Source organism: Styela clava, chromosome 14 (assembly GCF_964204865.1).
Source record: "Styela clava chromosome 14, kaStyClav1.hap1.2, whole genome shotgun sequence".
In the NCBI taxonomy this organism is placed as follows: Eukaryota; Metazoa; Chordata; class Ascidiacea; order Stolidobranchia; family Styelidae; genus Styela; species Styela clava.
The window spans coordinates 621,094-637,467 of NC_135263.1; the positions used below are offsets into that span (position 1 = coordinate 621,094).

Below are 16,374 nucleotides of genomic sequence, written 5' to 3' on the forward strand. Positions count from 1 at the left end.
TAATTCCTACTATCACAACACAATTATTTCCATGTTATAGCGACGCAGTTGTGACCTGTATTTCACGGACACACTTTTGCGAATGCCTTCCACTCATTATCCAGATCTGGTCAAGCTTATACAATGACTTCAACTAGAAATGGGTAATTAGATCTTTTAAATTTACTGGACCACAGGTGACAGTTTTCCATTGCGGAATTTAGAGTCCTATAATTAATCTCGCTCTCAATGGTGAGCAATCGGTGCGTATGACACCAATCCGAGCCGCAAAACCGATTATTTGCTTATTTTATCATGCTTTCTGTTGTTCACTATGTTAAGATAGAATTTACATAGTTATCCTGGCGAGAGGAAAGCCGATGGGTCGGCTTAATCATATTGCTAACCACGGCCTCTCGTCCGTTTACCAGTCCATGTCGGGTATGGGATTTGCTAACCAATTATGTGTTGTCAAAACATTAACTTGTGAGGGCCGCGTTTCGCCATTCGATTGAGTCGCTTTATGGGCTTTTCTTTCACTCAAAATAAACAACAATTGTACAACAACTTCAATTGTTTGAAAATACATATATGTTGTAAATACCGTCCACAATTCAAATCCACTAAAGTCGTATGATGTAATATGGACTCCCTGCACTCGTCGTTCGGCCACGGACATATTACGTCATATTATTCGACTAATCTGTCATTATCCGTTGAAAAATCGATGTAAAAATCTATAAAATATTATTCAAAATGCATTTAAACAAATGAGAAGGCTTAGAAACTGTCGGAAGATCTGAAAATTATCGATTTATTTCATTACGCAACACGACTCACTTTGACCCCCACGCTTCCGACACATCTCAGGGGTCAAATGAAAGTTGCCAAATGTGCGCTGCGGTGTTTCTAATGCGAGATTACGAAATCAAATTTGCATCAATAAGATAGGATTTTTATTTTATTTATCCTCGTAGAGAGGAAAGACGATAGGACGGTGTGCTCATATTACGAATCTCTTGCCAGATTAGCAGAGTACGTGTTGATGTTGCCTGGTGGCCTATGCTACGGCTGTATGGCAATACTGCAATGGGTGACCATGTTGCATGTAAACTATTCGACATTGTTGACGAAATAAAATACTACTACTACCGGTACATATTAGTTCCAGTTATTAGTACAGTAGATGCATGGTCTTGGAACATTCATAGCGCTATCATGCCGCCAGTGGCAGAGAATGAAATTATACCGGTACGGTATAGTCATATCTGAATGTCACCACAGGCAGTAAAAAATGTAGAATTCTTGTAATATACCTAATTCTAATTCTGTAATCACTGAATTAGACTGAAACTGCAATATGCACCGTACTTTACTGTCATTCTGTCATTACTTTTACTTATTGAATAATATTGGATTTTGCAATATTGTACTAATCTTTCAAAATCCAACAAAAAAGGCCGTTAATTTATTGAACTTTGCCGAAGTGACTCGAGTCGCCTAAATAAAATGACTCAAACCTAACTTTGATCTAACTTTGCATTTAAAATATTTTTTGCAGACAATTAACTTCCAATCATGTATAGATGTGGTAGGACGTGCAATCAAGCACGAATTTTCGTCAGAAATTTAAAGAAAAATGAGGAAACATCACAAAATATATGTAAGTAGTTCGTTTTTGGTTTTAAAGTGTTTTGGGATTAGGTGTCACAATTTAAGCATAGCTGAAGCAGACATTGAGAATATTTTTATGCTGCGTCAAGTCCAAGCCATTTCAAAACAACTCCAGGGTGAAAGCAAATGGTTGTTCATAAAATTTATATTATTTATGTATGATTGTAGATTTCGCACATTTTGTCATATTTGCAAATTAATTTTAGCAGTAATTCCAATTGATTTGGTCATTAAATCCTTTGCACAAATATCCATATTTTATAAATGCATAATTTGTTGATTTTACCAGATTTGATCATTTTTTAGGTCCAAGCCCTGGCAGGCTGGGACACATTCAAAAGTTTTCTCGCGATGCATGGTTGGGAACGCCCCACTGCGCATGATTCTTGTGTCTCGTATTATTTTAGACCAGAAAAATGAGACCACTGATGGGGAAACAGAGGGCCCAGGAATTTTCAAAGCAGGGTTCTGAAATAGATTGTAACAGCCAGCAGGCCCAACTCTCTTGAGGGTCTGAAAAGCGTTTCAAACTATGAAAAATTGTTATGTAAGATACAGAAAAATGCCTTTTTTTACATTCAAGAGGTGAGGTTTCAACCCTCATTCCCCTCCCCCATTATTGAAACACTGATTTCTACACAGTTGGGAACACTGTCTTAAAGACTATTTCATTTTTTCAGTTTCCAGAACATACAGATTCACTCGGAAAGAGCCGGCAAATCGTCTACAGCTTTACTCCCATCGTTCATTAGATCTTCCGGCTCATATCGGCTCGCTACTATGTATCGGGACTGGAATGATATTTTTTGGAGCTGTAAGTGGATTTTTATAGATTAAAAACTAGGTCATGAGCACAAAGTGCATAGGATTACTCTGAACAAGGCTCTGTGTAAAGAGCTAATAGAAATTGGAACAATGGTTCTCGAAGTCGCTAGGCCGGGGGTCTGAATTAGAAGCAGAAGGATCTTAGCGTGCCAGGAGAGGGAAGCGCCTGCAAGGGGAACAAGGCGCTTAAACTGGGATAATGATCTAACGGTTGCCGGTATCTAAAACACCAAAATGTAAAAAACATATGAAGTGTTTAACTTAAGTTCGACGGGCCATATTGGATCTACCACGAGACGTAATTGACCCACTGGCCGTGGTTTGGGAACCACTGGTTCAGAGTTACCTGAATCATTCCAATTTCTATTCGAGATTATTTATATTCGGTATTCATAATTCTACATTTTGATTTTGGAATAACTTCATTTGAGAATTGAATTGCCTTTTTGAGCTTTTGAAATCTCGCGCTATTATTGAGAGCCTCTATTTACTTTGTTCTGAAAATTAAAAACAGCGGAGCAGTCAAATCACTGCCCATTTTATATGTTTCTGTTAAACGTGATTACGTGAACCAATTCAGAATATATTCGATATATTATAAATTCAAACATGCCCTTTTATAACAGAGGTTCCCAAACCGCAGCCCATGGGCCAATCATGGCCCGCGTAACGATTCATTACGGTCTGACGAATTTAAGTGAAATGGTTTAACACTTGTTTTTTCCTTTTTGTTTTCGTAATACCACAAATTGTTATGTCATTATCACAGTTTAATTACATGTATATTTGTAACAATTCGATTTTACCGATATCTAAATTATATATACCAGAACCTCTGCGGGCCGCGAATATCCTTTCGCTTCTAATTTCGGCCCCGATCATTCAACTTTGGAAACCACTGTTTTGGAATGTAATTAAAATAGAGAATTATCTTATGCTGGTAACAGATAGCATACTTTACATTACAGGCTGCTTTCCAATGTTCCAGTGAAGCTAAAGCTGCAGAAAAACAAGAAGATGATGAAGAAGCCCAAACTGAAGAAGGTGAATTCCCAGATATACCAAAATATAATTAAGTTATTTAGATCAGGGCTTCGCAAATTTTCAAGCTCGTGACCCCTTCTAATATATTAAAATATTCTGCCTACTCTGTTACGTTGGCATTGTTGTGTAGGCTGCGTGCCTCTTCTCCGATCCTATGTATTCTCCCGAAATCGTGATAATTATGTTTTGCACTATTTTTAATAATTGTGTTTCGAATCAAAATTAAAATAGATATTGACTCTATGTGAAATTGGTAAACTTTTTGCGATCCCTAAAATTGATTGCGCGACCCCCAGTTTGAGAGGCTCTGATTTATACCAAATTGAATAGGCTGACCCTGGAGTGCATAATAAACTCCTTATTGCTGTATCCAGGATAATATTAAACTTCATGGTACGGCTACACAGTCAGGTGTCCAATTCCAACGCAGAGTTATTTCAACGTTGACCGTTCAACGTTGGGATTCTACTGTAAATTTTTCCCCGACTTCTATGTCCTGGATTGATATATGCCAAACTCAGGCTCATAACATCCTTCTAATTCTCTATTTTCCTAGATCAAACGCCCCTGGATTATCAGTGTTTTGCAACTTATAAGTCGCGACCCAAAACTGGGTCGTTTGAAATTTTGAAAATAATATCCTAACTTTTATCCAGAGCCTGTTCTTCCAGAGATTCCAGAATCAACACAATATTTATTAATCGGAGGAGGAACAGCATCACACTCAGCCATGAGGGCGATTAAGAAGAGAGATCCAACTGCAAAGGTATGTACAATGGTACTCCTGTTGTATGCGAACCAAGATGGCAGACATCGGAACGTAGTACGTGTACCATGTTAGAGTTAGGCCATAATTCCAGGTACGCATACTACGGGAGTCACTTGGCAAGTCCCTGAACTCGTATTAATAGAACTAAGATATAGAAAATTAGAATAACATTTAGGTTTAGGCAATACCCTTACCTGGACCACATACTACGTTCCGGTGTCCGCCATCTTGGTTCGCATTCTACGGCTACGGGAGTACCTGTTCAATGATGTTTGTTCTGACTCAAAAAAAGCAGATACTCTTGCTACTGTTCTGGGATCTATAGTAGTGGGTGTTGTCATTGTCATATACACAAAGCAAAGTCACACGCAATCACTGACAAAATTATATAGGGTTATAGCGGTGCCGGAAACTTCTTCAGGATTTGAACTTGTGGGCCGCAAAGTACTCTCGACTGGGTGTGCAAAGAGCGATGGATTAGTGGTTAGAGCTGGCATATGAAAACTACGGTCTTTGGATCAAATGCGGCCTGTTAGGTGGCTGGCCCGCCTGATGCTGCCATGAATTTCTGCTTTCAACAAGTCTTGCATGCACTACCTAGTTGTCGTGTGCGGCTATGCGCATCCTTAAGTTTCAATTTAGTGCTGACAAAGTTTTGTTAAAGCCCCTATAACACTCTTTTAATGTTCTTCTTTGTTCATAGCTTACACATTCTGTTCACAAAATGTAACTTTTTACATCACACTAACATGGCCCAGATGTAATTAAGTTTGCACTGCAGGCTTCACTCACAGCCTAATAAAATTGGAAAGGCAATGCCAGACCCGAATGATTATGGACTTAATTAAAGGTGATAGCTTCCTGTCTATCCCTGGCAGCTCGAGCAAAGGCTTGTTTATAACAAAACGGTTTTCTTAGCGCATGATAGCCATCAGGTATATTCATGTCGAAGATAAATAAAGCGCAACCGGTGTTAGCAAAACGATGAATTTGCAGGCGTTTCAAATTTCTTATCAGAACGTAGCCGTCATTAGGACCTGATGAAGTGTTCTAAATAGAAATTTGAAACGTTGGCAAATTATATCGTTTTGCTAACACCGGTTGTGCTTTATTTATCTTCGACAAAACAGCTTTCTGGTCAAATTTTGTATCTTGTTCAATTTATGTTCTCTTCCTGCCATGATAGGAGTAAAGTCATGAAAAATGTTTGAAAAACACTGTTTTCTACAATTTTACTCAGATTCTCATAATAACGGAGGAAGAGATGCGACCCTACATGCGCCCACCACTTTCAAAAGAATTGTGGTTTTCCGATGATAAAGAGGCCGCGAAGGAATTGCAATTCAAACAGTGGAACGGAAAATGGAGGAATCTATTCTATGAGGAGGAGGACTTCTATGTCAAGCCCTCGAAATTACCAACACTGACCTCCGGTGGTGTTGCTCTTTTAAGAGGAAAGAAGGTGCACTATTTATTCAATTAGTCATATGAGTTTTGTGTTTGTTGGTAGAGAATAGAAATTTTTGTCATTTATTCAACTCTGTGCTATTTTGCTGAAAATGCAGTAACCTCATTATCCACAGTTTTTTAAATTCATTGAATATGATACCCACTACCCAGATCTGTCTTAAACAAGTGGAATAAAATGAGTTGATATTCAGCCAAGGAGATTCTTGATTTGAGGAATAGAATTCTATTCTAAAAACTAAAAAATAGAAATCCAATGAAATCATTGTTTATTTGGGCTTGCTTACGTGTTGCAGCCAGGAATTTTCAAAGGGTGTGTCTAGAATCTCTAGCTGTCAAGCTGGACCGTAACAGCTAGCAGATCTGTCCGGAGGACGAAATTGTGGGTTTCGATAGTCTTGTCTTGAAGGTCTAAAAAGCATTTCAAGCTGAGAAAAATTTCTATGGTGTGTTCCTATTCTTATCTGATACTCTGATATCCCTATCCAATATCAGTATATATGCTGCAAAGTAGTGCTTCATTGATTTAATATAGAATGAAATTTGACTCTTTTATAATAAAATGTTATAATCGAAAATGTTGTACTAACTATTGGCTCGTTTTCTTCAGGTGACAAAAATAAGTCCGAAACACAGTTCGGTGACGCTGGACGATGGAACGGAGATCAAATACGAGAAGTGTTTAATCGCAACGGGGGGTGAACCAAAAAATTTACCAGCTTTTAAAAAGTTGGGGAATAAAACTACACTGTTTAGAAAGGTGAGGGGGTGAATTTATTCAAGATATATTCTAGTAAAGAAATGTTCAGGTCATCCAAATGAAATGTCTCAAACCTATTATCATCTGACTGAAATCCGATTCTGTGGTCGAAACTCTGATATTCTGTGACTTTGATCGACTCGCAACGCATAGTTTAGGTCAGTGGTTCCCAACCTTTTTTGACTCGTGTCCCATTTCGGAGGCTTTTAGTACTCATTGCACCCGTTTCATGGTATTTATAGTGTTTATTTGATTGGAAGATTCCAAATCTCATTATGTTCAAATAATTAAAGGCAAAAAAAAGTGAAATCCCTTATCAAGCAATGAAACTAGTCCATCCTTTCGAAAATAGATATCTAGCTCGTTAACCCACGTTAATCCATATATCTTTGAACATTCACACAAAACATTAACCCTTTTTCTACCTCCAGGCTTCTGATTTCGTTTCGCTCGACGCCATCACGGACAATATTGAATCGATAACTGTGATTGGGGGAGGATTCATGGGGAGTGAACTTGCATGTGCTCTCGGACACAAAGGTGGGTCGGGGATTTCCCCTCTTTCAAAAACTAATTCTGTTTCAACAACAGGACTGCTGCTGTTTGTAACTATGATCCGAAATGTCAATAGGATATTTCGGAAACTGCTTATAATTTTAGTACATATTATCTGGTTTCGCTCTTCTCACTATTAGTAAATCCACATTTATGCATACTCATTCATAGTTTTCGTCAAAATTTGGTTTTCTTCATAGTTTAGAGCACAAGAGTCGGTATTTTATTCTACTCAAAATCAAAAGTCAGGTGCAAGTTGCTCCTGAGACCCCACAGAACTGTCTATAACAGGGTTTCTTAAACTCTATGTTTGCGACAGTTTAAATACCCAATTCAATAATAATTGGATAGCTCATACACCTAGTTTTGGCCAAACTTTTGATTAAATGAGGCGCGACTTGTGCACGACTGTACGCGCTGCAGTTAAAACAATGCGCAGAAGATGAAGTCCCTTGTGTTCCAAGGACTATTTTCATTATTCTTCTACAGGAATACGCTCACCATCACACCTCTGATTACATACTCTGACATGGGTTCGCAGGCTCGAATCCTATCTGAGGTAATTATGTGTGAGATGATTGCTGGACTCCTCGCCGCCATAGGGTGGCACCAGTTTGTTTCCTAGCTTTTCATTTTACGATGGCTTCCTCAACCATCAACAATTGCTTAACTATTCCTATACCAGACATGGGCTGGTAAACAAACGAGAGACCGTGGATCGCCTTATGATTGAGCCGTATTATCCGCTTTCAACTTTTTGGAATAAATATGACTAAATCATTATATAAGAATATCTCCAATTTGTAATTCATACAGGTGCTAAGTCCGGTTTGAAAGTTCGTCAAATCTTTCCCGAATCTGGCAACATGGGCAGAGTGTTTCCTGAGTATTTAACAAAATGGACAACAGAGAAAGTTCAGAAGGAAGGTGTCGAAGTCATCACTGATTCCGTTGTCAAATCTGTGTCACGAGATGGCGCTAAAGTGAAAATGACTTTGAGCAATGGGGAGGAGGTCAGTTGATGTCCACTATTCTTCTTTTGATTGAATTTGAATTTCCTGGCTATGTACATTGGGCGAGGCATTCGGAGCACCCTTTCAACCACATCTCCTTGGCACAGGCAAACCAAGGCAGTGGGCCAAATCTGACTCGTTGGTTAATTCAATCTGGCCCGCCACAACCAAATAAATGTTGATGTCTTAGCTAAATAATAGCTTCAGGAATTTGTTGAGATTGCGATTAAATCTAGTTTTGAGGCTTATTGTTTGCTTTTGTAACACTATAAATAAAATGTAACTTTTTATGTCAAGCTTAAATAGCGTGCCAGTCTAGGAAGGCAAAATTTTTGGCTCTTGGTCCAAATGGAGGAGCCCATCACTGCTATATCCTCTAGGATCCAAGTTTAAATCCTGCTCAACTAATTTAGAGCATTGATCACATTAACTTTTGGTATGTGAATTTGATCTATTAGATTTTTTCGTTTTTTAGTCAGTTAGTCGAGGTATTTCATTATTTGCTCATATTCACACTTAACTCAAAAAGAAAAGAACTTATCGCTCTCTTGATTAGCGGATAATCACAAACCGGGAACTACAGCGCACGTTATGAATGATTAAGACAGTTTACCCTTATAAATTAGTTTTATATCCACTTTCAGTTGAAAACTTATGTTTTGTGCAAAAGTGCCCAAAGAAGGTTATAAATGTAATAATTTTAAACTCAGATTAACTTTTAGTGTGTCCGTGTTTTATTACTACTTTTTATCATTTTAGTTGGGGCATAGGGGGGTGGGGGGTGGGATTGGGGGCCGAGATATAAGGCCCACTTATGAGCCTTATCTTAAAAAGTTGACCCGTCAATACTAAACACGTCCCTATCATATCAATTTGTTTAACTCTCAGATCACCACTGACCATGTAGTTGTCGCAGTTGGGCTTGATATCGACACGAGCCTTGCAGAATCTGCAGGAATTGAAGTTGATGAAGTGCATGGAGGGTACAGGGTTAATGCTGAGCTACAAGCAAGAAATAATATATGGGTGGTGAGTAGAGGGTTAGTTTTGTGATAACTAGTACAAACTGTTTGCTCTCATGAAGCTTTCTATATTTTTTATTGTTTGAGATTGTAACAAATCGCTTTTTCCATGGACCAATCATTACTTATCAATTTTTAGATCGGTAAGTATGTTGATAGGTATTTGTCTGTTTGTCTGTCTGTTAGATGCATGCGATATCTCACGAAAGCGAGGTTGAATCTGCTTCAAATTTTGCATGTGCATTCATCATATCTCGGACCAGAAGCCTATTGATTTTGGATGAATTATGTCGTATAATTAGCGAGTTATCAATTAATTAGTGATGGGACACGTGGTGTCACTATAGAGTCATGAATCGAAACCGCAATCCCGATCGATAAGTCTTCGGTCTCCGACCGATATTCCTGTTTATTTCTTATTCTTTCAGGAATTAAGCGCCTTCAAATATTCAATGCTTAAAGATGAAAGGAGTGGCTAAAAATATGTCCATCGATAAGAATTATAGTGGAGCATAACTGTTAAGAAACACAATACGAAGTCTTTAGAATGCGGACATAATAGCTACATGCTGTGACAAAAAATAATATTTTTAATGCTTCAGTCAACAAACCATGTGCATTATATTCGTCCCTTGAGTTAATTTATTGCTCTTCGATTGTTTGTCAAAAATTTTGATTACGACCATTAAATATGGCTTCCTATTTGGAAAATCTGAGAATCCAAAATCCAGGATTTTTTGAGAATTATGAGAATTTCTATTTCTTGTGTAAACGGAAAAACTAATTTTTTTGTTTGGCTCATCCAGACGTCTGAATTTGGTTATATGACTCACTGACCAAAATGTTGCACACCTCTGACTTAGAGCAATACCACCCGGGTTTGAAATAATGCCAAACTCTCTTCTATTCCAGGCTGGTGACGCTTCCTGTTTCTACGACATCAAGCTTGGCCGTAGAAGAGTCGAGCATCACGATCATGCTGTTGTCAGCGGAAGATTGGCCGGGGAAAATATGACGGGGGCTGGAAAGCCGTACTGGCATCAATCAATGTTCTGGTGGGTAACATTTTATCAATCCTGTACGAGTGTGTGTTGCTATGTCTGTAGGACAATGATGTTTTTTTTCAAACTTTTCTCAAACCTTTCAAGCAGCGCTTCTTTTTTAGAATTTGTTACACCCCACCTCAAAAATAATAATTAGCTACAAATAATAACAGGTAGGAAGGCGATTTATTTATTCAACAATTTAGTGGGACCAAGTTTTGGGATTTTGTTAACATCACCTTTGACAGAAGTTGTAGCAACCTCTATTGACTGGTCAAATGTTCATTAGTCAGCTGACAAGAGAATAGAATGCGGCTATCGCTTAGCGTTACAGTAATGAATGCACCGGACAAAATGGCGAAAGATTTAACGCAGCGACAAGAGCAAAAAAAAATTGGGGGCTCTCGAAGTATGCGAACCAAGATGGCGGACATCGGAATGTAATATGTGTACTATGTTAGGGTTAGACCATATTTTTAGGTATAAATACTACGGGAGGCTCTTGGGTAGTCTTCGAACTGATAATAGGACTAAAATAAGGAAAATTGGAAAAAAATTATCACCTAACCCTAACCTGTTACCCGTGTTACGTTCCGATGTCCGCCATCTTGGTTCGCATACTTCGGGAGCACCAAAAATTATGTATTTTTATCAATGTGAGGGCCTTTTTAAACATAAACTGTTAGATTGGAATTTTATGCTTGATGGGGAAAATCAGGAGCGTTGAAAAGAGCCACACTCAATGGCTTGGTTGGCCAGATTGTGGCTCGGCGACCACTTGATCTAAGCAAACTTTTATCAATTTTTTAGGTCAGATCTAGGGCCAGATGTTGGTTACGAAGCCATCGGGCTTGTTGATTCAGCTTTACCAACAGTCGGAGTGTTTGCCAAGGCAACAGCTGAAGACACTCCTCGTGCCGCTGCAGAAGCCAGTGGAGAGGGAATCCGATCTGAGCAAGGTAACTGAAAATATTTTTGTGAGATCTTTAAACCACTGAAAAGTCGTGATAAATGACATTTTTTTCTCTGGGTTCCAGGCTGTGGTTGTGTCCGATTATGTGGCCTGAAAATAACTTTTTATATCGCGTTACTTTGGAATTTTGATTGTCTGCCTTAGATGAAGGTAAAAAAAATAATTCTGGATTACTAAAACTCTTAATTGACTTAGCCTCTTTCATACCCAAAACCATTAACTTCCACTATCTGCCTGAGGAAAGAGAATGCTTCTCCTGAAACTGTTCCAAATCTTTCTGTTGTATTTATTTTTATTATTTTTACAAGTGTTTACATGGCCATTTCAATTGAAACACCTTTTTGACAATGAAAAGCGGCCAATTATGAGGAATTATTCTATAATTAGCTTGAAAAGCATTCGAATACATTGATATTTGATTCATTTTGGACAAACAGCCCTGAGTATACATTGAGTGGATGTCACCAAACCAGGAAGATTAGAAAAATTGTTAGTTGTATCCTGGGGCATACCCAGGGAGAGTATGCGTGTTGGATCCCTCTTTGGAGTGTGAAAAGCAGTTTTCTGTGAAATGTAAAAAATAATCATCTTTCGGTACTCCTGAAGTATGCGCACCAGGATGTCGCATAACCTGAACCCTAACCTGGTACACAACCTGATTTTCAGGTTGTGCGCCATCTTGGTGCGCATACTTCGGGAGGTCCCATTTTTCTCTATCATTCATAGCAATTTGCCGTAGCTTGAAAAAACCCTGAAGACTCTTGAAGACACATATTGATAACCTGCTAGCTGCTACGGCCTAACTAACTAATTTCAGGAACCCCATTCTGAAAATGCTGGTCACGTCACTGTCTGTATCAGTGGGTTAATATAGAAAACCATGTTTAGGAAATGTGTGAGAATATGTCAAATTTTTTTATTCTACAAACATTTTTTCTGTTTTGTAGATTCTGAAAATGTTGAACAAATGCAATCCATTCCAACTTCTGAAGAGAAAGAAGAATTCGGGAAAGGCGTCATATTTTATCTCAGAAAAAATAAAGTTGTCGGAGTTTTATTGTGGAATATATTTGGAAGAACAGGAGTTGCTAGAAAGGTATATAGGGGAGTTCCCCCTCCTTGAGTCTAATTTAAAAAAAAAATGCATGTTTGTTCCAAGCAAGTCTTTGTCTAAGCTGTACCATAGGCATGTCGAGATAGGAGACTTGCAATCATGGTTGACCTATTGAATAGACAATGTCCCGGGAAATACTTCGTGCTGTCTGTTATTGTCTAGTTCAGGGTGGTCCAAGGTTATCGGCCTCTAGGGCCACACTATTATTTTTTGTATTGTTCGCGGGCCATAATAGTGCCAAGAATAGGTAAACAGTGCAATACTGAACAAACACTTTTATTATCCAAACACATTGATCATTATTTGTCATTTATCAATCTAAAACATTCAAAATCCACCAAAAAACTCACTAAAACGTGTAAAAATCTTACTATAGCTACATTTAGTGTAAGATTTCAAACTCTTCATAACAGAGAGAGTGTCATAAGACGGAAATGCCGTTTTAGATTGTCACCGACACAACTTGGTGACATATCAAGCAAGCACTGGGGTATTTTTCCTCCCATATCCAGTCAAAAATCTGTTTGAGTTGGTCAGTTTTCGTTTCGAACTCATTTTACAAAATAACTTGCAAATAATTGCAGATAGATTGATTACTGAATTTTACCAAATTTGAGAAACCGAAGGGGGGGATGCTTGTAATTACTAAATTTTCTGACATATAGGCATCATTTTCTGTAATACAATTTAGGTGGATTGCAAAAAAACACCCGGCAAGAATTATATTGTCCGGCCATAAACATCAATATTTAGGTATCAGGCATTGCCGACCTAGGCTAATAGATTCCGCGGACCTGGGCTTGGACCACCCTGGTCTAGTTATTTGCTATTATTGTGATGCACGCATAATAGACCAAACTTGGTTGACCAGGGGCCAAAATTTGAAAGCAGAAGAATATTTGCGGCCGGAGAGAGCGCCCACAAGGGGCCCGATACCAGCACATATAAATAAGATATCGGTGCAATTGAGTTGTTACAAAGTCAAATATACATCTGCTGACTGTGATAATGACATAACAATTGGTGGTATCTAGCGCGCAAAAAGATAAAAACATCAAGTGTTAAACCATGTCACTTCACTGGAAGTCCGGCAGAACATATTAAATCATTATGAGGGCCGTATTAGGCCCGCGGTATGGGAACCACTGATTTACTGTGGTTGTTTACTATTATTGTGATGCACATTATAAACTATTCAAACTATACAAAGGCCTTCATATGAGTTGTGGAGAACACTGACCTGTGTTCTTATACAATGTATTGAGGGGGAGTTTTGAAAATGGTAAATTGTAGTGCATCATGTATAATATAGACAAAGGGAGGATTGTATTAAAAACGTGGGGAGACATTGCTTTAGATTTTTGATTATGTGACTCGATTAAGCGTATAATATGAACCTTTTCATGCTCAAAAAGGAGTCTCTTTCACATCTGAGTGAGTGTGGTGTATGTCACCTTGCCCTGACCAAGTCCATACATCTGAAACGGTTTAGCTATTCTCACACCCAACTTGGACTGGTTATCGGAGAAGGCTATTTGATTACAGCATTATATACCATTTCCTCTCCCAGAGCAGAATAGGATTTGAATATTTATCCCGAAGAGAAGAAAGACGATAAAACGGTGAAACCATATGGCGAACAACTCTTCCAGTTACCAGTCCATGTCGAATATGGGATAAGGTATCGAACCCACACACTGTAATCAGAGGTGTGGTGGCGAGCGTATTCCTATCGTTCAGCACGATAAGCCATGCCCTCGCGCTTAATTTTGAAATTCCTTTCCTGATAAAATATTCTTCTTTCCAGATAATTCGAGACCAGCAGGAATATGAAGACTACAGTGAACTCGCAAAATTATTCAAAATACATCGGGAAGAATTTGAAGAGTAATCTTCTGCTGTCAGCCAATCAAAATAGTTTATCTATAATGTTCAAACGCAATCAGAGTTTCAGAAAAACGCTATTTTATAATTAGGTAATGAATAAGCAAAATTAGCAAAGACTTAAATTCTTAAGAACCAGAAATGGCTGAAATTGAATATTTGCTCTACTTTGTAATAATATTTCTGAATATGGAATATCGAAATAGATTCTAAATAGGATCGTGGAAAAACATAAAAGTCAATATACATACATTCAATGATTTGGAAAAATTTTCCATATTCTCAATACTTCTTGAAATAATATTTTTAAATACGAGTTATCGAATATGTTCCGAGTTGGTTTATTTTCCACAGGAAAATATGCTGAAATCATTGAAAATTTGAGGAAATAAATTTAGCAATACGGTTAAAATAAACATTGTTAAGATTGATTTTCTTTTTTATTTATTATTCAGAAGTTAAATGAAGTCTGTTTTTGTCTGATCATTAGATGTAAAATTTCTTTGAAAACAATGTATTGTATTAGACTATCTCTATACTCAGATAGATATTTGGGGGAAGTCTTATATCTTTCCTGATATCTAAGAAATTTGACTTGCCCTCGAGCCAAAATATCACATTTTCCATGATCCGTTCAAACACTTTTAAATTATTATGAACCTGAATGCCTATGTATGTTTCCGCTATCAATCTTTTGCCAATTCACTTCATTTCCGACTTCAATTGTGACAAGCGTTTGCCAAAAGTTATCAAAAGTAACCCAGAACATAGCAGGAGACCATATTTTCTACAAGCAATCTGCTTCAGGCCAGATTTGCGCTCGAGATATTTCCACGAAAGTATGAATTCTTCCTAAATGCTCTCTATATATTTCTGTATGAAAACCAACTGTTTCAATTATGATTGTGAACACTTAATTTGCAAAATGTTCCCTTAAATATTGTGTGCTGCTTTAAAAGCAATGTTAATTCGTGATGTGACCTGATGTTTCAGGAACACTGTTTTTGTTCCTCTTACTATTCTGGAATAAATTGAAATTTGGCGATTGAGGGGTATTTTTTTGTGCTTCCGTGGTCTTAGTTCTTCGATTCAATGAGATTCTTAGCATGTCCTGATAATCTGGGAAAACTGTTTTTGTTCAGGCAATAGATCAGAGGTTCTCTAACTTTTGGTGTTGTGTAGCCTGAAAGACGTAGTATAATATTACTTACAGAACCCCACAATAAATTTATAAACATAAAATATTTGAGTTGTCGCCTTGTTGCCACATTTCGACGCTACCGTTGTCAAATTTTATTAATGTGTTATTGCTTCTTTGGACATTTACAAAATTAACCAAGTCAGTATTTTATTGAGTAAACGAATAGCTCGCGGAGCCCTTTGGAAGCTGTACTGGTATGTGAAGCGGATCGTGTTAATGTGGCATACACACTTAGGATAGGATTAACATATCTATCTTGAGGGAGAGGAATACGGCTTAAGCACATGGCAAACCACGAACTCTAATCCGGTTACTAGTCCAGTCTGGTATAGGATTAGTTAGCCAGATATATGTTCCAGACTTTTTACAAAATGGGGGAACTTTTTGAATACTAGCACTGATTGCAATTCTAAATGTTACTTCATACATACGAAACAATAAACCGGTTTTGTAGGATTCTTGCGTTGTATAGTAGAGGATATTGATATTGGAGTGAAAATCATAATTTTAAATTCATCGGAGCTGAAATCTTGACAAACTCAAGAGCACCAACTTTTAAATCTTACCTGATGATTAAAAAAGCATAAATAAATAAGCTTTAGTTATCAAAGTTTTGAAACAGAGTAACGCTCAAATTGGAGATGATGCTTTCGTCCGCTCTAGAGTCTGATCGTTTTATAAATGGCTCAGAGTAGTCTGTGGCAACTTGTGGTTCTTCATATATATGCGTATGTAGCTATTATAGACTGAGAATGTGAGGACGAAATTGTGTCGAGCTATTTTCGATTCTAGACAATGAGGATCGCTGGACGTTTTCCCCGCTGTATAGTCGAACTGCAGGTCAGTTACCTATTTGAAGTTGAACTTCCCTCAGCGGTACCTGAAATACAGAGTCGTTTATCGGCTTTCTCTCCCTTAGAATTGCAGTGTATGGAAATTTTATTCTATAAATACTGCTTGAAGAAATTGTAGTTCATTTCTTACCTGAAGACAACTCTACTAAACTGTAAGCCTTATGAGGATGATTCGGTGCTCCAGAAGTGTGTGTACC

The 16,374-nt window shown here is 37.8% G+C and overlaps 1 protein-coding gene across 1 annotated transcript; it reads left to right on the top strand.

Moving 5' to 3' along the window:
- The first annotated feature begins 1,527 nt into the window (after positions 1–1,527).
- LOC120340380 (apoptosis-inducing factor 1, mitochondrial-like) lies at positions 1,528–15,167 on the top strand. Its single transcript, XM_039408623.2, has 13 exons — positions 1,528–1,642; positions 2,334–2,467; positions 3,447–3,522; positions 4,179–4,288; positions 5,532–5,753; positions 6,369–6,518; positions 6,950–7,058; positions 7,890–8,086; positions 8,975–9,115; positions 10,021–10,163; positions 10,962–11,110; positions 12,072–12,220; positions 14,046–15,167. The coding sequence occupies exons 1-13, from the start codon at positions 1,558–1,560 to the stop codon at positions 14,127–14,129; spliced, it is 1,749 nt and encodes a 582-aa protein (XP_039264557.2). The 5' UTR covers positions 1,528–1,557; the 3' UTR covers positions 14,130–15,167.
- Positions 15,168–16,374: the final 1,207 nt, after the last annotated feature.